Source organism: Vidua macroura, chromosome 4 (genome assembly GCF_024509145.1).
Source record: "Vidua macroura isolate BioBank_ID:100142 chromosome 4, ASM2450914v1, whole genome shotgun sequence".
In the NCBI taxonomy this organism is placed as follows: Eukaryota; Metazoa; Chordata; class Aves; order Passeriformes; family Viduidae; genus Vidua; species Vidua macroura.
Genome location: NC_071574.1, coordinates 31,165,744 through 31,193,239, shown reverse-complemented (window position 1 = coordinate 31,193,239; position 27,496 = coordinate 31,165,744). Strand labels below are relative to the sequence as shown.

Here is a 27,496-nt window from a genome sequence, read left to right as displayed (position 1 = left end):
TAGGTCAGCATTCATATATCTGTCTTTACATACTGGACAGATGGATGTTGATTCCAAAGCTTTTCTAGTAAATATCTTGTAAGTATATTGACAAGTACAGCAAATCACATATCAAAATTGGCATACTTTTTCTTTTGACAGACAGATTTTGAGAGCAAATAGTAAACCCTTAATAGAAAAATTCTGGTTTCTAAAAAGTAATATGTAACTGCTAAAATAAAAAAGGTATCAGATCATTGTAATAGCAATGTTTCCTCTCATTTTTTATACTTTTCCTGTGGCATCCAGGACACTGAGTACGAGTAGTAGGACCTTTGTGATAAAATAACTTGTTGCCTCTAATGGTGTTTGAAAGAGCTCAGGTTGCCTAATTCCGTCATAGCTGCATGGAAACAATTACAATTTAATTAAATAATTAAAAACATTAAAATCAACGGCCATATATGCTAGATAATTTCATAAGTCATTTGAAAATAATAATTATTTGTATGTTTTGATAATGTCTTTTGAACTTACTATATTTTTGTTAAATATATATTCTGAGCAGGATAATTTATTGAGTTCTACATTTTCCCTTTTATTTTATTCTAAACAGGATTTCTATTTCATGTCTCCTAGATTCTATATTAAATTATTGATCTTTTCATGGAATTTGGATTCTATGTGAATTGACACATAGCTATGCACATAGTTTCATCTTTTCTTTCTCTTTGTCAAATGCTGGCTAATTAAAATTCTCAAGGATATTTAATTTAGGGTACTGTTCAAAAACCCAAAGTGAATCCTGATAAATGGAGGAAAAAAAATAAACTCTTTCTGGTTATTTGTGGGTGACATGATGCACCAAAAACCAAAAAAAAATTAGGTATGACTTCAGGTAAGAGTGAACTCCAATGATTCCTGTGAGTTTGCAATTAGGAAAAGTTAAATCCCATCATTTTATTAAGGCAGGTAAAGTTGTTATCAGATGTGTAATTTATTGAGGAAGGAGAGATAGACAGTACTTTTGTAATATAGGAAAAAGATCTATGGAGAATTATTCTTACAGTCTACTAAACTAATGAAGGAGCATCTAACCTAGTACACGGGTGTGCATCTGCTAATACCAATACTATTAAATTAGAACAAAACTTTCAATGGTGGGCATGATGAAAATGTCTTATTGCTTCCATAGGTACATCACTTCTAACAGTAGAAGCCTATGAACACAAATTTACAGGAGAAGACATAAAATACAGTATCTTCAGTGACCAGGAAATATTCTCCATACACCCTGTTACAGGTACATTTTATAATTTTTTTCAAGTGTTTGTGTGTATTTTGGAGCATTAGCAAGTTCCTACCATAAGAACGAGGACTAGATATCTTAAGAGTACTCCCTAGTAATAATTCTGTTACAATGAGCAGGTCATTAGTAAATCCAGGCACTGTCATAAACTTGAGGTAAAAAGAAATTGAACACCAATATCCCTGTTTAAAACACTCAGTTCTGATTTACTATTGATCATCAGATGTTGATAAACTACTGCTTTGTGATCCAAGCTGAGATTCCAACTTGTTTCTCATCATACAGTTTCCCAAAAACTCAATAAACAAAGTCCTTCAAAACACTTCTACTGTAGAAACATTAGACTCTTGTTGATTTTAATGCTCTTTGTTTCAGGCAAACCTCAACACATTTTAAAGGGAAGTCTGTTTATTTTTTTGTGATTGTATTTGTGTTCTTCAGCAGTTCTGCTTTCACCTGCTCTTCTGTCAGGAATTCCAGGCGCAGGAGGGTGAGGTGTTCCCCATGTACACTTATGTTTTCTCCTCTAAGGCTTGTAACAGAGCACAGCTACTCTGGTTACCTCTCAGCTCCTAAACATCTGCAATAAGTTTGCCTTCTGAATAGCTACAGTCTCTCTTTTTGGGATGGCTTATAGACTGTGTAAGCAGTTTTCCTCACGAACAGTGTAAATATTTGTACCCTTAATAAATTGCTTTATCCCTGAGTTTCTGAAGACTTTAACCTCTGATTATCCTGTTGTCTCCAGACAACAAATGGCATAACACTAAAATAATTTTTTTAGATGAGGGGTGTTTGAAATGCATACTTCTGATTTTCAAGTCCTTCTTATTTCACTGAAATAAAACTAGAGAGATTAGCCTTAAAGAACATCTTAGACCCAGACAGGTTTTTTACTGAGGAAGTGAATCTTCTCCAATATTGCCTTAAAAAAAAAAAAAAAAAAAGTCAAATGATATTTTCTCCTTTTTTTATCAAGCTAGGCTTAAAAATGGTTACATAATGCTTTGAAGCAAACAGGAGTGGAATTTCTATAGCAGTGAATGTGTCACAAATCTTCTTTTGAGACATTTGATCCATTGTGGTTTCTTGTTTCCTTTCTTCTGAAGCCTTTCTTCTGTTTCTTAGAAAAAATTAATTGAAGTTCAACCTTTAAGCACTTTTGAAGAGCAGTGCTTACATTAGCATAATTTTGACACCAGTAATTCTCTACCCCTTGCTTCTGCAGCAGAAGTATTTTGAGCCATATCAATGCCCTGTCTGTAATTCATGTTCTGAACAGCCAAAGGTCTGCTCTACTTGCCTTTTCAAGCACTGATATTAATTAACCACACTTTGGAGAAGACTTTCTACCATGGTAATTTTTTATTATACTGTAGAATTATAGAAAGTGTAGGAGGTGACTCAAAGACATGAACTAGTCTGTCCCTCTGATGCAGGAGGGGAATCAATTGTGCCAAAATATGACAAATTTGTACTGACCTTAAAAACCATCAGGGACAGTGATTCTGCAAACCCTCTCAAAAGTCTGCGAAAGTCTTGGCAGTTGGAAAGTTTTTACTCATATTTATTTGAATGTTTGCTGAAATGTTTTAAACTTATTACTTCTTAATCTAGTAAGAGTAGACATAAGACAAGGGCAATTCCCCCTATTATTTGTATATTTGAAGATTGTTGCCCTGTTTTTTCTTCAAGTGCACTTCTGAAGAATGAGCAACTCTGGTATTTTCACATGTTCCTCCTAGGTGATGTACCTCAGACTTGATTATTTGTTTCAGTCTACACTAGAGCCTTTCAGTTTGGTCTCTGTCATCTGGAAATGTATTTCTTCTGCCACTGTCTGTTTTCATTTCTCTGAAAACAGAATGTGATATTTTAAAGTGTGCTGAAAATAAAACACCTTTTAAATCTTTATGTCCAAGATGCAGGTCTATAAACAATAGTTAATGTTTGCTTATCCTAGAAAATAAAAAATAAAAAGCACTAGTTTGGGGAGCCACAATTGATGCATTCTTATGATAGTCCACGTTTGGGATAACAAGATTCATGACATCATTACTGAAAAGTCCATGCAAAACTGAATTTGGATTCTAACGAAAATTATTATGCAAATCAAGTGTGTTTTATGCTCAGATGTTGTTGTGGTTTGACACAGAAGTGAATTTTTTCAGGAAGTTGGGTCAAACCAATCAGTGGTCAGGTTTGGATATTGGCACCTGGAGTGACCACTGAAGGCAGGGACATGCCTCTGAGAACACAGGGGGTTAAAAGCAAGAACGCCCAGGGAGCTCTCTTCTGGTTCTGGTCATCAGAGAGTGCAGACTCTCCCCTGCCCAGGCACAGGCTGGGTGGGGGAGGGGAAGCCACGCGGCCTGGGAGAGGTAGGCCAGGGGCTGAAGGTCTGGAACCGGGCAGGCCCCCCCTGCAGACAGAAGGGTGGAGAGAAACGGAGATGCCTTTGTTCCCCCCTCCTCAGAGGGAAAGAGACAGAGAGCCTGACAGCACCTGGAATTTGCTGGCAGAGGAGAAGGAGAAGGTGGGGGGGAAAGGTGTCCGGCCGTGGGAATCTGAACTTTTAACCCTATCCTGGGAAATGAAAGCTTTGTAAAATATTACTCCTCCTTGATTTGAAGTAGAAGAGAGACAGTCCAGGACCTGAGATGTTAGAAAGAAGGAATTTTTAGGTGGGGAGGAGATGATGGAGTAGCTTTTGGCTGGACTTTTCTTGATAGCCATAGACTTAACCAATTTCTCCTGCAACAGAGACAGCATTTTTAGGGGGATGCAATGGTGAACCAAGAGACCTGCTTCAGCGACTACCAGCACAGGAATGGAGAGAACAGAGAAGAGTTGAGGAGGGTGTGGTGATACCCTCTGTCTTCAGGAAGAAGATGATCTCTGTTCTTGGACCCTCGGCCCCAGGGGAAAATGGGGGGGACTGTGGTCCCAAAATGAGAAGCTGAACTTTTGTCTCTTTTGGTCCTTGGCAAAGCATCCTTAAAGGAGCCCTATGAGCACTCTGTGCATGCACGGTGGTGAGAGCACTGTGACATGGAAAGGAGAGTGTCACACTGGCAGATTTTCTCCAGGCGGTGCCATGTGTGACATGGAAACACAGAAGGGTGGCAACTGTGTTTCCTGGGGGGTCTGTGGTGCAAGAGAGACTCCTCTCTCCTTTGAGGGACTGAGTATTGATTATCTGAAGGGTGGCAACTTGATCAGGAATCCTGGGTGGTGTCTCACTGTGGTTTTCAGTAAATTGGGTGGGTGGGAGGAGGAGTGTTTTGGAGGGTCTTCGTCCTGGATTTAGTGTGTGTGTCTTTTATAGTAGTAGTAGTTTAATAAAGTTTTTTTTCCCCTTTGTTATTAAGCTTGGGCCTGCTCTGCTCTGTTCCTGATCACATCTCACAGCATTTATGTTGGGGAGGTGTATTTTCATGGGGGTGCTGGCATTGAGCCAGCATCAAACCGTGAAAGATGTAATGGAGAATTATGAGTATGTTCCTAGAACATTGAAACAATGACTATGGATTTCCAAGGACATTTCGTGTTTAATGTGGAGGTGACCAGTTATCCTTGTTATCAATAAGTCTCATTCTTTGTTTATTTTTGATAGAATAACAGCTCAGGGGAGGGGGCTTGCTGCATCAGAGTGTTTTGCCAGTGTATCAGTCAGATACAGGAGTTGTTACAGCTGTTGCCTGATGTGGATTTTGGTGGAGAGGGGTAGATCTAGCCACTGTCAGATGAAGGACAAGAGTCTCTTCCAACTGTCATGTGCAGAGGAGGAAACGTCATGCAGACACTTTGTCTCTATTCCTCTGCTACTAAATTGGCTTTGTGTTTGGAAATTGCCAGTGTAGTGGTGGTTGGTGAAAACTTAGCTATCCAAGATTTATTCAGTAACTAGCATGTTGGGGTGATGGTAGGTAGAAAAAGGACACAATGGCAAGCTTGCTGGAATTCTATTATGTGTTCAATGAAGATGACCATATATGTTAGGAATTTCATAAATGCATTTGTACATGTTTTTTCTTGAATGAGTATGTCACATCTTGAGTTTGTTTTTTTTTTTTTCTTGTAATAAACCAGGCACAATCACAGTAAAAGAGCCAAAGTACCTTGATTATGAACATAAGTGTAAAATACATCTTACAGTTGTGGCTGAAAATAGCTTCAATTCAGTGTTCTGTGGAGTGACAGTTTTGATTCAAGATGTGAATGACAATGCACCTAAATTTGAGCAAAGCTATTACAAAGCATCAATATGGGAAGGCCAGAGTCCTAAAACAGACATCATACAGGTAAGTGGAAGTATACCTTCCCAAGCACAGTGCTGTAATTAAAAAGAAGTTTGGCTGACCTTTTCATCACTACAATCCTGTTAGCTCTGTCCTGGACCACTATGTCTTAAAAACTGGGAGTAGGGTTCTTGGTGTTGCTACTAGTCTGCTTGGATATCTTAAATATTACATTATTCTTTTTTTTTCTAGACCATATTTCAGATCAGATCATTCATTCAGGTCTGTTGAACTGAAAGAGAATTCTGTATTTTCATGATAACTGTGCACCTGGAATTTAAATTCTCTTTTTAAAAAAAAAAATTGTTTCTATCTTCAAGCAATTGAAAACTACCATTCAAACTGTGGTTCTGGTTACAATATAGGCTGGGTCTTGTATTAATGCTTCTACTGAAAGGACTACAGCAATAAAAAGAATACTTTCTACTCATCAGACTAGTAGAGTCAAACCCAAGTGTTCAATTTAAAATCTGATGCCTAAAGAGCAGCTTGTCTTAATTTAAATGTGCAAACACTTCTTCCTCTGAATGGGTCCATTCTCCCAAAATGTTTCCAGCTGGCTGTGTTAGAGCAAAAGAAGACATCAGTTGGACTAGAAGAACACATAATTTCCTCAGTACATGTTCTTGCATTGCAAGTCAGGTCACGGTGAGGGTCATGTTAGGTACTAAAGATATTCCCTCTCTAGAGAATAAATAAATGAAAAGCTACAAATGCCTCCAAGGCAAAGTGATTAGAAACTGATGGACATTGCATTTAGAGAAACATATGTCCAGGAATGGAGAAAAATCAAAAGGCAGTCAAGCCAGATGTGTAATCAAAATTTTATGACAGAATATATTCTATTATTTTTCCTTTATTCAATCTGACTAGTTGTCTCTGCTATGTTTTGGATCCCAGACTCATTATAATGCTTGTTCAGCAACCAAAAAAATACAAAGATGACTCTTCAAAGAGTGAGAGAACTCTTTGAGAAACCTGTTCACTGCTGCTGACTGTTCCTTATTCTGTTGACAAATCTTTACAGATTTGGTTTTTACATTTTCTGGTTGGTATTTTTAAAAGGTAATTAATGAACTATTCCATGAAATCTCTGAAAACTTAGTAGTTTAATTATTTTATCATTTGTTTGTATAGCAGCTATACTATAAATGTTAGTCCTGTACCACTGAGAAAGTGCATTTTTATGTGCTCAACAGAGAGAGCATTCTAAACAGCAACCTAATAGTAAAATTATTACATTCAGCCCTACTGCTTTATGTAGCTGAATTTCAAATTACTCATTCATGTGCAACACATTGCAGTTCATGGGCAGATTTTGTTACCTTACACAACACTCAAGCTGGGGACAATGATGATTTATTTAAATATGTGCAGTCGAAAGGAAAGTAATCAGAAATATCTGACTGTAGTATAAGGGTTTTCTTTCTGAAATTACGTTCTACTGTTTTTAATTAAGCCTCAGGTTTGCTCACAAACAGGTATTTGCAACTGACCTTGACAGTGGGCTGAATGGAGAAACTGAATACTCAATTGTATCTGGTAATGAAAATGCAGCATTTTTGATTGATTCAGCACGAGGAATTCTAGCAACTAATATGGGCCTAGATTATGAAAATACTTCATCTTACAGGTTTGTATTTAAGGTTCTCATAAAAATATATTCCTGTTGTCTCATCTAACTTGAGAATATTCATTTTACATATTTCATCATTTCCTGTTGATATCCATTATCCACAGAACCTGGGTGCAAGCCAGGCAGCACTGAGAACAGCTCTAAAGCTGCCCATTTGTACTATAGATTCTTGTGTCGTTACCAAATTTAGAGAAAGCAATATAGTCTAGTTTAATCAATGACAACACTTAATGATATAAGTGTGATTATTCACTATAGGAACAATGACAGTTCCTGGATTTTAGTTTATTAATAACTCTCTGGAACATGTACTTTATGAAGACACAGTGAAAACACTCAAATCCAAGAAATAGGGATATGTTCTCATTTTTATTTGCTAAATAGTTCAAAGTCTCTACTCAATAATGTGATAAAGGCTCTTTTTAAACTGTTTCTATCTATAACCTGTCTGGTACTAAGTATTAATTTTTTCCAGTTTTTCTGAAACTCTGAATAAATATGGTCAAGTAGACATTACAGTTTTTCTTTATGGGTTATTCCATAATGGGAATTAGAAAGCAAATAAATAGTGCCTTGAAGAGAAAATATGACTATGAAAATTCATTAATAGACCTATTTTAAGTACTGCAATCTCCACAAAAAGTATTATTTTTGTGTATGTGTCAGTAGAAGCTACTTTTTTTTTCCATCTGCTTGTGGTATCAGTTAAAACATTTGCACATTTTCCTGTCCTGTGGGACCTCAAAGTTTTAAACATCCAATAAGAATTCTTATGAATGCAAATATCTTGTAGAAAACCACATCCAAGAATATCGACAGACTATGTGGGGAGTTTTTAATATCAGGCTGATTTGATAATAATGTCCTCAAAATACTTTGTTTTAACTTAATACATGGGACACTTAATCTGGAGGGTTTTTTTCAGTTTTTCACTGAATCAAAAACATCAATTCTGATTTTCAAAAATTTAAATAGCATAATACATTTTATTTGTGACTAGTACTTTAAAAGAACACTTAGAATAAGTCCTTCAAAGGAAGGATGTTTACTGCTGGTGAAATGTTGAACATGGGAGCATAATAATTCTCATATATCTCTTTAAATGGGAGCCTGATTTATTTCAGTATCTATGTTTGAATTCTAGACTTTCAGTTTGACAATTTGTTCAGGGAATCTGTGGCTTCATATTCCTTCTCTCTAAAAGAAGTTATTAATCTGTATATTGTTAGGTGAAAAGTGAACAGCAAAAGAAGCTTTCAAAACTATTTCCTGTTTGATGTCAAAATGTTACCATTGTTTCTTTCCAGTTTGCAAGGAGTTGTTTATATATCTGAATTGAACATTTTCATCCCCAGAAGTTCTAAGTCCCTTACAACAGGGCTTATAATGAAAGTGTTGACAGAACCTTAATTTTAATGCCTTGGCTAAAATGTTTTTATGAGAGGATTTTTTTTCCTGAAACCTAAGAAAGTGATTATTTTTAGTAAAATATTTCCATATGTATACCTTACCAATATTCATTCTAGAAAAAATACACTTTCTATATGGAATTATGCATGGTCACTGATTGAATACTAGCCTGCAATTTAACTTATCTTCTGTTGGATCAGAAACCACAAGGATACCCAGAGTAGAGCTGGTGTGGTTAAGGAATGGAAATGCTTCAAGCCACAGCTTGAGTTACAGCCTTGGTATTCCATATTGTCAAGTGAACATTTAGGAAGTAAAATATGTATTTGACACTTTTTAACTGTTACTTAGAAGAAAGATGGAGAAATAAAGTGTTTAGAAGATCTTCGGGGAGGCAAAAAAAAAAATATGTTGCAACATGAAAACAGTTGTCAGTACATAAAACATTTAATTGAGATGCTCAGCTTTGACCTGTATATCCTTTAACTGAGCTCGGTTTTGGTTTTTTTTTTTTTGTTTTTTTTTTTTTGGTTTTTTTTTTTAATCATCTGTTGAGTTAGATTTAATTTTGAATTCGTGTCTGGAATCTTCCCTACTGGAAAGTGGTAAAGTCTTCCAAATAATCTCAGTTTACATTTGCTTTTTATTGATCAGAAGCTGCTTCCCATGAAGAGTAAACCTTTTATCCGTGTTTATCATGTTGCTGCTTACCATTTTCTTTGCTACATTGTGGAAATGAAAAGGTTGTTCACAGAATTTACAAGCCATCCTTATGCAGATCTGAAATGGAAGTGTAAAGTCAAAACTCTTCTAATCTGACAGTAAGATTCTGATCCCACTAAAATCAGTGGGAACTTTGCCATTGTCAAATGGTGCGTGTATTCAGGGTTTTACTTTATCACTTGAATTTATAATGTAATAGAAGGGCTACTCTGTATCTGTGGGCATTCTGGCTGAATATTATTTTGGATGTTTTTGTGTTTTCCAATTTCCACATCCCTTTTGTCCCTTTATAAACAATGAAGAGAGTCAAGTTCCTGCAAATTTAGTACTAAGGTTTTAATTCCTGCTCTGAATTACCAACAAGAGAACTGTGTCTTATTTGAAAGATTTGTTTAGCACTTACATTTGGTATGAAATTGGATTGAGTACAGATGAACACTTCCTTTTCTTTGTATGATTTTACCATTCTTTTGCCATGTAGAATCTCCTGGACATTTTTCCTGCAAAACCAAAAAGTAAAACTGTGCACAGTCAACCTTACAGAAAGAAAGATGGAATTTAAGAGTTGCAATGAGGAGCAGAAATAGCTATTCTTTTTGGGTTTAAAATTTCCCCTGCTTATACCAGTGGTGGATAATTCTGTGATTTCTGATCAAAAGTGACAATTAGTGCCTCTTTTAATTGTAGGTTGGTTGTACAAGCTGCTGATAAAGGAAACCCCAGACTCTCTGCTACAGCTGTTGTGAGGATACAAGTGTTAGATGTTAATGACAATGTTCCAGTTGTCCAACCACTAGGTGAAGTGGAGGTCCCAGAAAGTAAGTGTGAAAGTACAGCTAAGTTTCCTTCCTAATTCCTAAGGCTAGGAATTCTCAGATAATGATGTAGTGCTTTTGGTGATTTGTGTAACCAAACAAATGTAGTAAAGATTATAATGGATAGTATTAAAGCTGGAATATCAAAGTAAATTGTGATCTGCTTTTATTTGCAGAGTCATTATTTTTAATCTTTAGACATTGTGAATAGTTTGGAATAAAACCATAGGCTATTTAGGAGGAGGGAAAAATCTGCAGAAATACAACTTGAATCTGTTCATTTTCAGTATTGTACTCTTCATATGTCTTTGATTTCTGCTCTTCTCCAATAAAAATGTTTGGTGTTAAAACCAGCATTGCTAGAAATGAGACATTTTGAACTTCATTGTGATGAAAGAAATACTTCCTATAAAACTGAATGAAGTGTTACTCAAACTCTGTAGCTAAGTCCAGTTGATGATCATTAAGAGAAGGACTCGGGACCTCCTGAGTTCTCATCCCAGCATGCATCTTGTGTGTTGTGTGACATTAGCTCAACATCTGCACAACTTGAGTCCTGGGTCTGTAATTTTCAAATACAGGCATCTTACATGTGAATGCATTAAGATACACAGCAGAAAACCTAGAAACACCACTACTCCTGTTAACAAAATATACCAAGTTTGCCTTTTCTGATATATTTTAGTCTTTCCTAAATTTACCTGCCACTGGTAATGACAAGTACAGAATTCATAGATGCACAGCAGCTGTAAACTACTGGTTACTTAATTAGTATTTTGTATTCTCTTTAAGAACACTTGCTTTAGGACATGGCACAGTATTTTTGAGGCTTCATGCTCAAGGCATGTAAATGAGGAATGGTTTAGCTTCTGTTAGTTCCAGGCTTTGTGAAATGATCACTAATAGGTTCAGTTTGCAATCTTTGGTACGTGACAAAAGCTGTCTGTATCCAGTTTCTTAATCTCATAGGATTATACCTTGATCTCTTCATGTTTTCGTGCCATGTAGGTCTGTCTGAAGGCCTTCTTTCTCTCTAGGGGCCTTCTCCTCATTTGGAAAAACTCCAGAATTGCATTTGTTGGTTCTACACAGATCGCAGTCTCTAATGCCTCAGTAAATATTCTTGTGGCATTGTTCAGTAAATACATGCCACCTAAATGCTTGTGGAAAACCATGTATGTTCCTGCTGCTGGTGAAGAAACTGTTATGACTATATTGGATTTGGGAAAGTCTAAAGAAAGCCCAAATTAAAATTGGGATACAGCACATATCTTTGAAGAAATACACTATGCCTTCCATAGCTTTTCTGGGTATTGTGATTATTGTAAACCACAAAGTTTAAATACATCAAAAGCTACACTGAAAGATTACATATATCCAAGATCTAATATTACAAAATAGGCAAAATCTTCAGAAATTGTAACATTATCTTTTAACTCTGACTTATTCTCAAAATTATTGTTTCAGATACCCTGCCTGGTTTTATAGTGACTCAAGTGTCAGCAAGTGATGCAGACTCCAGGCCAGCACTTCAGTTTGGGTTTATTTATGATAATAGTCCTGAAATGAAATTTGCCATCGATCAACACACTGGTGTCATCATAGTGGTGGAACCATTAGATTTTGAAGAAACTGCTGTGTATACACTACATATCATAGTTTCAGATTCTGTGCATCAAATAGAAGCAGAACTCACCATCCTTGTTTTGGACATCAATGATAACCCTCCAGTGTTTACTCAAGATTTTTATCAGGTGGGAACATGGCAAATGAACAATCAGCATGTGGTATCTTTCCATATAGGATGATAAATAGTAGGAGTGCTTGTTCATATTTGTCTTTGAATGCATGTGAGCACTGAGAAGAAAGGGCTCTGCAAACTATTACTGAGCAGAAACAGAGCAGAGCTCTTCTAGGGACCTCAAGGCCCTTCCTACGAATTCTGCTAAAAGGACTGAGGAAACTATTCAGTTTCAATGTTTGTGGTTTCTGTCTTCAGAAGGCAATTAGTGCGAATGCTAGTTCATAAACCATGCATTCATCACTAGGAGTTACTGGATACAATCCAATCCAGTTTGGGGAGCAGGGTCCAGTGTTCAGAACTTCTTTCTTTTGAAAGAATGCTAAACAAGTTGGTACCTTTATACTGGCCCAGTTACTATGGCATGAATTTCTTCATTTTCAGTTACACAGCTCCACAGAGGTGTAGCAATTGCCCTTGTGGTAGATGATGCACATAAAGTTTGCAATGTGTAATGCTGCCATATGGCAATGGCACTCACCTAGGGAGTGAAGGATATGAGTTTTCTCCAACATCCCTTGAGAATGAGGAGGGTACAGACTTTTGGACTTCTGGACAAGCATTTGAACTGGTACTGTTGTAGAAGTGAAGTTGTCCAACAGTGAAAACAAATCTTTTCATGACTATGGACAACTGTGAGCCATAAAGAAAAGTGGAGACTAAAGAAAGTGGAGCATATATAAAATAGAATCATTCAGTCATAGAATAGTTTGGGGTGCATAGCATCTACAATCACCATGTAGTCCAAGTGCCTGACCACTTCAGGGCTGATCGAAAGCTAAAGCATGTTGTTAACGGCATTGGCCAAATGCCTTTTAAACATGGACAGGCTTGAGGCATTGACTACCTCTTGAGGAAAACTGTTCCTGTGCTTTACCACCCTCTATGTAAAGAAATGTTTCAGCCTCTGGAAGAAGAGGTTCAGTCTAACCAATCTGTGTAAATACTAGTGTGGGCAAGTAAAGATTGGCAAATCAAAGTCTTCTCTGTTGTGTCCAGTGACAGGACAGGAGGCAGAGGGCACAAATGGATGTACAAGAAGTTCTGTTTAAACATCAAGAAACTTTCTTTTCCCCTTCAAACTCTAACAGTGATTAAGCATTGGCACAGGTTGTCCAGAGAGTTTGGGGCATCTCTGTCTCTGGAGATATTCAAAACTCAGCATTATGCAGTTTTGAGCACCCTGTTTTAGGCGGCCCTACTCTGACGACGGATTACACCTTGGAGGTACCCGACAGCCCCAGCCATTCTGCAATCCTGTGAACTGAGCTGTTTGACTTGGTGCTTTTTGTGTGTGGTGATGTCCTCAGAGCCAAAAATATGAGGCACCACAGAAGACTTGGTTTTAATAATGCTCCATTTGTAAGTCTCAGACAGTTTTAGTAAAGAAAGAAGTCTAAACATTTGGCCTAGTAAAGAATTTTCTACCTCTGAGCATTTGCAGGCACAGTAGTTTAGTCACTTAGATACCTCTGGGACAAACGGTAGGCACCTCTGAAACTTTTGGGTGCCTGAGTGGACAGAATTTGTGTAAATTTCCCATGAAAAATCATAAATCTACATTCTGGCAAAAATGCATTATTAATGCTCAAGTGATTTTTAGACCTTTATTTTCCTCAGTCCTCATATGTGTCTGATTTTGGAGAGTAGTTTAGGCAAGTACTTGCTTGTGCAAGTGCTAGAATTTTTTTTTGTAGATTGGAGCAGACATTGTAGAGAGCATTATTAATTGATTCAAAACAGTGTAGCTTTATTTACTATTTTAATGTAAACTACTGAGCTTCTCTTTCCACAGTCCTGATGTTTTGATGTGTTGCTTGGCAAATAAGATACACTGCTTCTTTTGGTTGATGATATGTATAATTTCCTATTCATCATCCTGTATTTTTACCCTTTTATTGTTCTTTCAAGTGTTTTTGTATTTATGCTCCTCATATATAGTTTAATATATGTATGTGGTTATTATATACATATAATCTCTCTGTTTAAATTACTTAAACTAACACTTCAAGTTATGACAGAGGTAGCTGCTATATCATACTGTCCATTTGAAATTGGATTTATAAGGTGGAAGGAAACTTTGGTCACAAAAGTGCTGTATCTGGACTTGAAACAATGAAAATTCTTAAAAAGGGAATGGACTTTCTTGGTTTTCTAGAAGAAAAAAAAGAAGCATTTTGAAAAGTTAAATTCTAGGAATAATCCAGTGGTAATTAAAGTGCTCTAGTGCTGGAGTTTTCAGGGTGCACATATTGGCTCTTTTAGCATTCAGTCATATACTCCAGAGACTGCAGACTGTATTCCATGTATGGAAATGAAGGGGGTTTTGAAAGCAAGGGGAAAAGCCTTTAGTTGCAGTCCATACTCTTGAAAAAAATGATTTTTTTTTTCTGAACTTGCTCTCATATTGAACTAGATGGATTTTACTACTGGTTAAAACTTACTATGAAATTTGGCCATATTGAAGGCATAGTTTTCAATATCTCAACTCCTTCTGGTTTTCTCCCAGAAGAAAATGGGTGGGTAAAACTTCTTCCAAATCTGGGAATTGTGTGAGTTTTACTAATAAGATCAAATAAAGGCAATTTTTAAAATATCTAAGATATTTTATTAAGCTATATTTTTGTTTTATATGTCAGGTGAACTTGCCAGAGCTCATTTCTATGGATGCCACTGTTCTGACGCTCTCTGCCATAGATAGGGATTCTGAACACAATGGAATGATTTCCTATAAAATCCTCTCTTCCTTTGAGGGATTTTCCATTGATCACAAGAATGGTGAGTCTGCATGGATTATGCGTTCAACTTTTTAAGTATAAATCAAAGAGTTCTGTTCCTTTCTCACCTGTTGCCAGTGATTACTTGAGTTCTGGAAATTTGTGGTAGCCAAAGTCCATCGTGTTCTTGCTAAATCTGCCATTATCAGTAGGGAGCTATTGCATCAAAGACTGGAGTTCTCAGTTTGTCCCCAAACCGTGCGTATTTATTCTGGTCTAAATGCAGTATGTGTATTTGATACTGCGTCATTGAGAGGAGGTCTTGCCTTCACAGCATTAGCTATGATTTCTTAAAATCATGGAATAGTTTGGACATGATCTTTAATAGTCATCTAGTCCAACCCCCCTGCAATGGGCAGAGACATCTTCAAATAGGTCAAGTTGCTCAGTATCCTGTCCAACCTGACCTTGAATGTTTCTGGGGATGAGGCACCCACCACCTTTCTGGGCAATGTGTTCCAGTGTTTCGTCACCCTCACTGAAAAAATTGTTCCTCATATCTGATCTGAATTTACCCTCTTTTGGTTGAAAACCATTATCCCTTGTCCTATCACAAAAGGCCTTACTAAAATGTCTGTTCCCATCCTTATAAACCCTCTTTAGGGCCAAAATATGGTCTCCCTGGAGCCTTCTCTGGGCTGAACTATCTCAGTCTTTTCTCAGGAGAGGGGATTCAGTCCTCTGATAATTTTTATGGCTCTCCTCTGGACTTGCTCCAACAGGTCCACGTGCTTTCTTTGCTGAGAACTCCCGAGCTGGATGCAGCACTCCAGCTGGACTCTAACAAGAGCAGAGGGATTGAACCATGTCTTTCTCCCTGCTGCCCATGCTGCTTTTGGTGCAGCCCATGATACAATTTGCTTTCTGGGCTGTAAGTGCACATTGATGGGTCATGTCCAGTTTTTCATCTATTGGTACCCCCAAGTCCTTGTCCACATGACTGCTCTTGATCCCTTCCTTCCCCACTCTCTGTCAATATCAGAAGTTGTCCTGATTAATGTGCAGGACCTTGCACTCATCTTTATTAAACTTAATGAGGTTCACGGACCCACTTCTTGAGCTTGTCCAGGTCCATCCCTCAGGCATGTCAGCTGCAGCTCTCAGCTTGGAGTCATCTGCAAACTTGCCGAGGGTGCGCTCTATCCCACTGTCTATGTCACTGGTATTAAACAGTACTGGTCCCAGACCCCTGAGGATTGCCACTTGTGACTGATGTTCATCCAAACATTGACCCACTACTCTCCAGATGCAAGAGAGTAATTTTGTTGTGTACAGCCATTACAACTGGGTCATTTTCAAATATGACTGTTTAGAATCAACTTTTGGAATCGCATTTATTTGCCTGTGAAGTGTGGGCTTTCGTTAATTCTATTTTATTTTCAGGTTCACTGTTTGCCATGGAACCAGTTATGCAGCTGAAAAATATTTCCATTATTCATCTCCTGATAGAAGCTACAGATGGTGGCAGTCCCCCCCTGAGTGCAGTTACCTCCATAGAGGTGCATGTAGAAGATGTCAATAATTGTGCCCCTCGCTTCACAAAGGTTCTGTACAATCTCAGTGTGAGTGAGGATGCCTCGGTTGGAGAAAGTGTCCTTCTGTTCTCAGCCATCGACTGTGATTGGACGCATGACAACACGTTTGTTGAATACTCTGTTATTGGTGGCAATGCTGAGAATTTATTCTCCATAGAAACAAGCGTTGTGGAGTCGGAAACATCCTACAAACTTGTCGGCAGTCTCGTTTTGAGCAGTGCTCTTGACAGGGAAACAGCTGCTTCTCACCAGTTGGTTCTCCTTGTCTCTGATCATGGAACACCCTCCTTGAATTCAACTGCTACAGTGCTAATAACTGTGCTGGATGTTAATGATAACCCTCCAGTATTTAGCAGCCCAGAGTATCATGTTCATGTCAAAGAAAGCATCCCCATAGGCAGTCACATCACTGAAGTTTCAGCAAAAGACTGTGATGCAGGCACTAACGCAGAGATCACTTATGCTATCATCTCTGGAAATGACAGAGGGCATTTTGGCTTGGATGGTAGAACAGGATATGTAAATTTGATGAAACTGCTGGATTATGAGGATACCATGAAATTCACTTTGGTTATCCAAGCCACAGATGGAGGAACTGATGTAAAAAATATGGCTTTTGCTGTTATTCTTGTTAGTGTCCTAGATGACAATGATTATGCCCCGCTTTTTTTGTTTCCCAGTCTGAGCTGCACTGTCAGTGAAAATCTGCCTACCTTTTCTTTTGTGTGTACTGTTTGTGCATTGGATTTTGATAAAGGCTCCTATGGGCACCTTACCTATTCCATTCAGTCTTCATGTTTGGCTCATCGTGAAGCTGCTAGAGACCATGACATGTTCTCCATTGATCCTTTAACAGGAGATATTCATACAAAGCAAATGTTTGACTATGAAAGTCAAAATAGGTACTGTCTCATAATCCAAGCAAAAGACAAAGGTGATTCAATGGCTACCACTACAGTTCAGGTAGATATTGAGGGGAGAGATGAATTTGACCCAGTGTTTACACAAGAACATTATTTCTTTGATCTCCCTGATAAGAATGAAGCAGGCCAGTTGATTGGTAGAGTGACAGCATCAGACAGTGATGGTGGACTGGATGGAGTTGTTCATTACTCCCTTCTAAAACCTTCTCCATTCTTTTCTGTGAATCAAACCAGTGGCAATATTTATTTGACTCAGACTGTTCACAGAAGGAAGAATGACATCAAAAGGAATGATGATACTCTGAAATTGTTGGTAAGAGCTCATAGCCCCAAAATTGTGTCAAGGTTCACAGCGTGCACTGTTTTTGTAAATGTTTCCAATTCTCCTGAGAGTGATCCCACTGTGTCAGCACACAGCCTGACAGTGAGTATTTCCATCTCACTGATGGTGTTTCTGCTGCTTGCCATCAGTCTTATCACACTTACTCTGAGACTTAAGCAGAAAGATCTGATGAATGTTTGTGTGAAAAAAACCCCAGTATCCTCCTCAGCTGCTGATGTGAATTCAATAAGAGAAGACAAGGACTGCCAGAAAATCCAAAGTACTGAGAGCAGTATGCTTCCCATGGGTGCTATAGCAAAATGGCTGAGCCTAGCTGGACTCGGAGAGGGGAAAGATGATGATGTCTCCTGCAGGCATTCAGACTCCAGTGGCCATGGTTCTGCTGAAGGTGAGTCTGCAGAGGATGAGGAAATCAAACGGATCTACGAGTATCCTTGCAGAAAAAGCATTGGCTCAGCACTGAGCAAGCACGGCTCGCAGATGCCAGATTCGGGGATCCCAAGAGAGTCTGATCAGTTCTCCTATCATTCTGGAGAAACAGATGTCACAGCTACCATGCAAAGCATAGAGAATATGCAGACCATTAAAGGAGAAAGCAGAGAAGAAGCCTGTGGCACAGCCTATGCACATAAAATCTTGTCTCAAACACTTAGGAAAATTGGAATAAAGGAGGAAGGCATAATGACAGACCTCACAAGAGACTATGTCCTGATGTCAGACAGGAAAGACTCTGGGTATGATTTGCTTGCAACTGTTGGCACCTCAGATGAGGATCTCAGAGGTGGTTATAACTGGGATTTTGTGCTTAGCTGTGAACCCAGATTTCAACCTCTTGCCTCGGTGTTTAATGATATTGCAGAACTGAAAGATGAAAATGTTCACATTCACAGCTTCTCTAAGGAGAAGAAATCTCTTGTTTTCCCTCCTCCCTTGATAACATCAGTAGCACAGCCTGGCATAAGGACAGTGCCCCCAAGAATGCCAAATATAACATCAGGGCAAGCTTTTAATAAAGACTCTTATTCTCCCATTATCCATAATCACGGATACCCTCCACTAACCATGACCCCCAGATTTTCTCCTATTCTGTCTTTACTTACCGTGCAGACACCTTCTGCTTCTCCAATAGTGTCTGATGGCAAAATGATAGGAACATGTCTTATTGATCCAAGCTACGAACTTGCAACAGAGGAAGAAATTCAGGTCTAGGTTATTAACTGGCAATATTTTATGGTAAAAAATATGGCTTAAAATGTATTTTGTTACTTTTTAACAGCAAAATATGCCTGTCAGAGCTGCATCACCAGTATTCTTTCTGTTTTCATGAGCCTAAAAAGTTAAAATATAAAGCAGTCAGAAATTTGGTAACTATACCTCTTGTTCTTCCCAGAATACACTGTGAGAATACACTTCTCTTTCAACTCACAAGTATGGTTTCCTATGTAAAACACACAGCCAAGTGCCTGATAACCAATTTGGCCAATTTTACCATTTTTCTTATAAAGTACATTAATAACAAATGAATGGAAGTAATTCTTTATTGTGGAAAACATTTGTTAGCATACTGGTGGGTTCTGACTGATTCTGTGGTGGGGTTAGAGGAGAGTACTGGAGGGATGTGTAAGTACAGTAGATGTGGGGGTGGGCAAAGGATAAAACAAGGACTCCTACTGAGCTCTTTCTCTAGTGTTTACCCGGGTTTCCCACATCTCAACCTCTGGGTCCCAAAGATCTGTTTGGCCTGGTGTGGTTTCATCATCTGCAATGGCTCCTCAGTGGGCTTTCTTGGCTATCTTTGTGCTGTGGAACCCACTCAGCAGGTTCTGTGCACCTTTTGTTTATCTCCTGGTTTAAAGCCAGCAAGTCACAATAATTTGAATAATGGATCACCTTTGGAAAACAGAATAACCAGTAGTAAGATAAAAGCAACCATTTTCTCTCTTACTAGATCTCAAGTAGATACCTATTGTCTTTTTGTCATATTACAGAGGGTGCCCTGGGGCTCAGGCAGCTGTAAGAACAGTTGTTACAGTTCTGTATGCCTTCACCCTGGTCTTTGGTTCTGTGCTGAACCAAAGATCTATGTAAGACCAGCTAATCTGGCCTTGTTTGTTGTATGTATCATACACATGGCATTTTGTGTACGTATGTATATCCAGACACATACACATGCTGTATATGCTTGTATATTGATCAATAAAATACACAGACAATACATCTAGAATAGCTGTTTTTTCTTCAATATACGTTTAAAAGTCCTTTGCATCACGCGTGTTAAAACAGGGCTATAAGAAGGGTCTAATTGGTACCCAGGAGTGTGCTACAAGTTGGATGTGTACAGAGGTATATATATTGTATGGGTCTTAACAGGTGGAGGGAAAGCATGCAGTGTGGTTAGTCTGAGTGATTTTGTGGGATCAGTAGCACATGTGCAGTGGCTGCTTTTCCTCAAGCTTGCATGTCAACAATTGCAGCCTGTGGGCTCATAACCAGTCTTTGAATAAGATCCTGTTTCTGAGGCTACACTGACACTGTACAGCCTGCACATGCAACAGATTCCATGATGCTATGCAAGAGTGTCTTTTAAAGCTGGCATTTGTTCTTTGTACTGCCATGGAATCAGAAACAAGATGTAGCTTAGAAATTCATTGGGACAGACAAATTTTATTTTAATTTTACTTTAAGAAAGAAGAGGAGATAGTAAGTTTTGTAGTCAGGCAAAAAACTGTGCCAGTGAGAAGAAAGCAAAAAAAGGGAGTCCTTCCCAGTTAAAATCTAAAACCAGAGATTCAGCTTAAGGACATTATTTCAGAATGAATATTATTCTCTGCCTGTTGGCATTATATTATATACAGCCTGATTGGCTTTAACTTAAATGTCTGGAGTTGTAAAGTAATTTCTCATATACTGAAAGATGTTCTTTGGGTGTTCGCTTCTGTGCAGTTATATCAGAAGGCACGCAGAGCTACCTTTTCTGTGAAGTCAACAACCTCGCTAATTTGATTTTAGTTTCAGATGGTCATGGGCAAGTGGCAGCTATTGCTGTGGTGAGCAATGAGCACATGCCATCCTTAGAGGGGTCACCTTTTCAGCATGGGACCAGTAGAAGAATGAATGCTTTACACAGAAAAACTGTTTCATCCTTCACATTGATGAATATGAAGCAGGTAATAAGGCCTTCATTTCATGTATAGAGTCTAGGCTAATGGATGAGTAGCTGTTTCTTTGTTAATATGGCTCTTACAAATGTTCTAATGCTATTAGCATTAGAAATCATTAGAAAAACATCAGTAATCATATTTAGGACAATATTTGGACCTCAGCTTGCTAATGGGTGCCCACCTCATAGAGTTCTTGAAAAACAAGAAAATTGTTTCTGTTTATGCATTTTAGCTCTTTCAAATTACATTTGTTTTTGATGCCTTTCTAAGATTAGATATGATTTGCATCCTATTTATCAAGCACATGATATAGCCAATGAATACTTTGTGCTCTGTTTAAGTATTACAGCAATCTTTTCCTTGTTTCTTATGTATTTATTGATTTTTTTTCATCAAATGGGAAAAACACTTAGCTGATATATTGTTGTGTCATATATAGTCAAGTTCAAAAACTTAAACATTGAAACAAGTGCCTGCAATAAATCATGCACAGTTCTTTTAACCTTACTGTTTTTTTTTTCCATAAGTAAACAGTATAACTTCTATAATTTACCATGACTTTAATATTAGCTTGCCTTGAAGAGGCTGTGTTACTTTGCAATTCTGCACACCAGTCTTAGCACTTTGGAGAAGGTACAGAACTTGTTAGTGGAAAATCATATTAAGCTCGAAAAGCACAAGCTATAAAATAAAAGACAGTTGTCTCTTCTGGAATTTTGGCTGCGTGCCTTCTGGATTTGCTTGTTGGCAGCCTTGAAAACACTGGTGTAAATCACTACCAAATGGATATAAAAATTCCATCTACCAGTAGTCATTGTTATATTGACGTTCAAGCAGATTTCTGTACAAAGGGAAAAAACTTTCATATTTTTGGGGAACCCATTATTTAGGGATTATAACATTGTATGCCTGTTTTTTAAAATGATACTAAAATCACTAATTACCTACACAAGTCCATATTTAGTTTGTATTTTATCTTCAGCTGAAGATAAATATTATTCCTAAAGCAGTTTTAGATAAAAATAGTTGTGATAAAAATGAACTCTTGTTGCTAAGTCTATTGCACTGACAATTCCTAGTATTGTTTACATTTGGTAGCCATCCATCCTCTGTGCTACATGTCACTTGTTTTCTATAACTGACATGTAGCTTCCTGTAAACTATATTTAACTGTTCTCTTTGGGATATCTATAAACTGCAAATATGCTGCCCTGAAAAAAAAAAAAAAAAAGTTACTAGAACATCAGCTAGCACCAGACTGACAATTGTGCCCATATGGCTTTATACTTCTCCAGCTCAAAGACCAGTTTTCAATCCAGTTGGCCACCACAGGCATGTGTGAGGCCATTAAACCTCCTCCCAATGGTGATGCCTACATTGCTCCTTCAAAACCAGCCCTCTGAGGCTGAAGAACACAGAGGAATTGAATCCTTGCAGGAAGGGAATTGCACTGGTTGGCTGCAAATGGAAGGGGGTGGTCCCTAAAATCCTGTAAAAACACTAATTGGAATAGGAGGCAGTTGTGACTTTGTAATTGAATATACTGTGGTGGGAGGTTTCTATTTAGGATTTGGCTTGCTTGGCAAGTGAAATCGCTTTGCAGCTTCTTGCTCTTAACGTCTGTCACAACAGAACCAACTCACCATGGCAGTATGTGGCTCAGTTGCCTGTACATGATCTGGTTGCAATAAATAAAGTGTTGCAGAATCAAATTGAGTATAGTTTTGGGTTCCTCATAGTTGCTAGTTCTGTTAGCTGTTTGCTAGCATGTATGGAAAGCCTAATGGATATTCAATCTGTGGATGGATTTGTATGTTCAGAACTCATTCAAAAAGCTGCAGTCTGACATCAAAATCCTCTTGGTGGCTTTGAAAATTCCTCCATAAATACATACAACATTTAAAAAACACTGGAAAAAATGTGAATGCTGTAGCAAAAGAAAAGGGGCCTTATAGAAGGGAAATAATGAAGATCTAAAACTTTCTGGTTAAGACTCGCACTTTACATTGATGCTAGGGCTATTCCTCATAAAACATCAGATACTTTTCTTCTGTAATGTGTAAAAAGTAATAGAGGAGCATCTGTAAGAAATACTGAGAGGCAGCAGGGTAGGCTAGAATTACAAAATTATTCTGTTTCTTGACACGTATGAGTTACTTGAGCAATGAAGAAAGTACCAAATCCTTTAGCTGATGATAGTCACAAAAATCACAATTGCTGCCTTGTTACTGTATAAATGTTTGACTGACTTTAATAAGTCCTGTACTGGATGAAGCATTAGGAGCCAAACCATATGCCTGAAAATGCAGATGTCATAGTAAAGGACTGAAGAAATCTATCATGGTTTTCAAAACTTGAAATGCAAATCTCATTACAATTAGAAAACTCAGATTTCTTGACTATCATGTTTAAAACAAGGTATTTCTGCCTTACAAACTACACTGAAAACTGTCAGTCACATCTGTGTAGCCTTATCCTCTTGAAAATAGTTTATTTTGCACTTCTTTTGAAAGTTAGTATTTATGCAATACTGGTCACCTTCACTAAAACTGCATGTTGATTGCCTAGGAAAAGTTCTCAGAAAACTCAGAAAATGGAAGTTAAGCTGTTGATTGTGAGAGCTGTTCAGCTGCCAGTAGCTGTTGTATAGAAGTGACGTTTCAGAGTGGCTGGGGCTAGATGATGACTACTCACTAGCTCGACCTGGGGGAATACCTGGCTGTTGCCTGTATCCACCTCCACCATTTCATTGGAAACTTTCAAATGGGAAACTCAAAAGAGTTTCCAAAATGGTGTTACTGGTGCCATAACCAAAAGAAATGAGTAGCAAACCAAACTAGTTTGCATTGACATCTGAAAGTTCTGTCTCAAGCCTGATCTTGCTGGGTGCAGACTACTTTCCAGCATCTCCCTTTTAACAAACTGTAGGGTTTATTTAATTTCAAAGTTCTTTTTTTAAAATACTGGGTTCTGATCCAACATCCCAAGACTTCTTCCACTGGTTTAAGTGGGACTTGAATAAAAAATGCACCTAGAAGAAATGGGCAACATGTCTTGCTGATGCTTCTGCAAGAGTCAGTGGTAGTGGAGAGCTGTCTCCCCAGTGTGCAGGGCTGTAAACCAGCAGGAGAGAGCATTAGGAGAAGAGAAATTGAGAGCCTAGAAAACAGTAGAACCAGCATGGGGCAGGGGGCTGGAATTTGGAGTGGAGGTTCCTCTGTGCTTCCAGGTAATTGATGCAAACCTTGCTTTATATGCTTATTTTGGAGTGATTTTTAGAGAAATCTGAGAAGTTCTGTAAGGGAAAGGTCATTTACTGTTTCCTTGTTCTTCTTTTATGTAAACTACAGTTGGCTGCCTGATTTGCTACTGCTTTTACTGAATGCACAAAATAATTGCACCTTCAGACAAGGATTTCTCTGCTTGTCCACCTGAGGTCAAGTTGAATTAGTCTTCAAAATTATCCTGGTAACTGTTAACGTAACCAGGAAGGATTTGGGAATTGAGTAGTTGTTGGGGTTTGGGGATTTATTTGGGTTTTGGGAGATTTTGTGGCATCAGTTTTTGATTGTGTTTTTTTGAGAGATGTGTTTTTTCAGTTTTAGGCTGAAATCCACAGTCATATGGCTTTTGAAATCTGTCTTCTTTCACACTAATGGAGCATCTTGTGCCATTGGCTGATCATATATTCACTGGGTAGAGATTGGTAAATTTCAGCAGCCTGCTCTTTTCTCTGGCAATAGAATTGCAATAAACTGTATTTAATTTTGTTGCTGAATGTCATAAAGTCTAGGCTTGATCGCTGATATGTTTGAACTCCCCTCTTTTCCTTCAGATTTTTTCCATATGTAGCTAAAGTGTTTCACTGTTCACCGTTTTCATCCCTCGCATACTTCTTTTAACTTAGTTTTAATAACTGAAAATTGTGCATTCTGATCCCTAAGCACTTAAGGTGTGGAGCCAAGTTATGAATATTTCCTGTTAAAAGAATGTGGTGTGTTCTGTCGTTATAATTAGAGATAAATGTGAGTTTAGTCATACAAGCCTCCTCTTACCAATGGTTTTTGTGTGAGGTTTAATGAGGTCTTCTGTGATTTGCAGAGTTAAATAGTGAAGTTTATAGCACGAAGACAAAAAGCAACAAGGAAATTTGATTACTGCAACTAGTGCAAAGGTGAAATAATGAAGCAGGGAGGACATCTTGATAATTGAATGTTGAAACATGACAGTGAATAAAAGGCCCATGCAGTTCACCCACATGCTTTAGACCTTGACTCCTTAGGAAGGTCTTGTGCCAATACTGCAAGGTAATACTTTGGGGAGTGCAGGCCTGCTAGTCCTTTGTTACAGTTCTTTTGTTTTGTAGCAATGATACTTCTCAGATGTACAAACAAAAATGCCTGATATGTATCCCATGGCAGAATTAGTGATGCCTTATGGCAATAGTGGGGACTGAAACTACACCATCAGACCCATCATTCACCGAGTTTCTTAGTTTACAAAAAATCTGCCTAAAATAAATAATAAAAAGACAGATTTTGGGGTATTCTTCCTAAGAGAGAAAATAACTATGGATCTGAGCAAAATCTTTCAAGTGACTGCTGATTACATTATTTTGAAATGTATATATATATATTTGTTTACCGGGTGACTCTCCTAAGCAGAGATGTTGTGAGTCTCAGCAATGGAGAGATGAAGGCTTATAATAGAGAAGAGAGAATGGGATAAACTGGAGTTGAAAGGAAGAGCAAAGATACATAACAGACATGGAGTAGATCTCTGTTAGTGAGGACTCCCTGTTAGAATGAACTGAGTACTTGACAGCTCAGCTGTTTCAGAAAATGATGTGCTGCCTGCCAGGGACAGAATTACATGTCAAAGACCTGACACAGAAATAATCTCTGAGAAACAAAAAAGCTTCTTTGCTCATCTGCAGTCTCCTGGCAAAAGACGCTATCTGCTGGAGTCTGTCAAGGATAGTGATGAAAAGCTGGGCCATCAGGATCTTGCAATCTAGATGACTGTCTTGGTTCCAGCCAGGACAAAGTTAACTTTGGCAGGAGCCAGGAGGGGCCATGGCCTATTTTATACCACCTGATGTCATTGCTGGGGGCAGGGAAAGGGAACTCTCTTCTGGAGAACAGGAGTTCCTTCCATTCGAGGGAAGCAATCCATTATTGTCTGTTGTCAGGGTTTTTTTTTTCCCTGTGTGAATAGTTTCTTTTCTTATACCCTGTGTCATTAGTATTGTTACTGTTACTATTCCTGTTCATTTTCTTGTCTTATTTCTCTTTCCAGTAAATTGCTCTTATCTGAACCTGTGATTCTTGCCTTTAGTTCCTCCAATTCTCCTCTCCATCGCAACACAGGAGTGAGGGTGGAGAGGGGGAGCGAGCAGCAGTGTGAGAGCACTAAATTGGAGAACACCATTCCTAAAGCATTACAATGACCTTCAGCAGAGTTCTGCTGGTCAGCCAGGAAGAGGGAAAGAATAGAACACAGTGTGGAGAAGGTCAGGGAGCACACATATGATTTTTCAAGCCTGATTGAGTTACATAGAAGAGAAAAATCAGGTAAGGAGGTGAGATGAGTTCCAATTGTAATTATTCCAGTTCAAAAAATGCGCACTGTCCAGGTAGAGCAGGTTTTGGTTGGTTACAGAGCCTGCTGTAGCTTCTAAGGTTGACTTAGGCACAGGTATATATGTACACATAGGATTTTCTGTAACTGTACTGCTGGGGTGTTTTCTGTAATAATATATATATGGCTGGTAAACAGATTCTGCTAATTATATAGAGCTAACACACTTATTCATAAAGTTATTGACAAAAGGTGATCTGTATTAATTTTCCTTTTCATAAAAAAAATAGCATGCTATAGAAGACTTTACTGGAGAAAACAAGGTTGTATCTGTAACCAAAAGTTAATTTTGTTAAAATAAAAAAAAAAAAAATAAAAAGCCTGTTCCAAAGAAAGGAAGAAATAGGTCTGTAACTAAGAATTATGTCTACACAACATTATCTACCTAGCAAAGAGAACCAAATTACTTCTGAATGGGCTGATTTGAATATCTGAAGCTGTTCTGCCACATTCTTTGCTCCAGCTAACAGTCTCAAAATTCACTAGCTCAAGTGGAACATCACACTGACATAGCTACGCTACCCAAGAAGGCTTTGATCATATTCCCTACTGTGTCACATAAGCTAAATTCTAGGATTACTGTCTTCAAAGAACAAACTTTCATAAATATAGAGGTGAAGGTATTGGGACACAGCAGTCTGAGTGCTGGAGAGGTTTAGAATTGTATTAAGCCAAAGATGTGAATATTAGCTGGAACTGTCTGGTTGGCAAAGATTATTCAGGGCAAAAAACCCCACGGGGTAAGGACTGTCCAGTAAGAAGTGCTTATGTTTAAAAGGGGACAAAGTGTAAGGATTGCAAAAAGTCAGTGAATGGACTTGAGAATACTACTGCAAACTGCCAAAGTCTTTTTGCTCATAAAAAGAAAGAAAATAAGTAGGAACTCTGAAAAGCGAGGTAATGGTTAACAATAATCTCTTCTAGCTAAAGTGAAGGCATTTAAAACTTTAATTTGCAGTGAAGCTACTGATAATGATGACCATGGGAATAATGACAGGACAAAGGTAATAATAAGGGCAGGGAAGGAAAAGAGAAAACCCCTAAGGTGAAGACACTGTACTCAAATAGAGGGGAAATAATAGTTCTTGTCCTAAGGCTGAAATAGAGTATGTGGGTACAGAGTTAGCTTGCCCAACAGCACAG

At 38.1% G+C, this 27,496-nt stretch overlaps 1 protein-coding gene across 1 annotated transcript in view; it reads left to right on the top strand.

Annotated features, from left to right (window-relative positions):
• The window catches only part of DCHS2 (dachsous cadherin-related 2), a 107,028-nt gene extending 87,266 nt beyond the window's left edge, over positions 1-19,762 (top strand). The window contains exons 14-21 of the mRNA XM_053976327.1: positions 1,175-1,246; positions 3,464-3,488; positions 5,349-5,592; positions 7,071-7,222; positions 10,046-10,176; positions 11,641-11,927; positions 14,614-14,752; positions 16,135-19,762. Of these exons, the coding sequence (XP_053832302.1) occupies positions 1,175-1,246; positions 3,464-3,488; positions 5,349-5,592; positions 7,071-7,222; positions 10,046-10,176; positions 11,641-11,927; positions 14,614-14,752; positions 16,135-18,761 (3,677 nt within the window). The 3' untranslated portion in view covers positions 18,762-19,762. The remainder of the gene's footprint in view (positions 1-1,174; positions 1,247-3,463; positions 3,489-5,348; positions 5,593-7,070; positions 7,223-10,045; positions 10,177-11,640; positions 11,928-14,613; positions 14,753-16,134) is intronic.
• Positions 19,763-27,496: the final 7,734 nt, after the last annotated feature.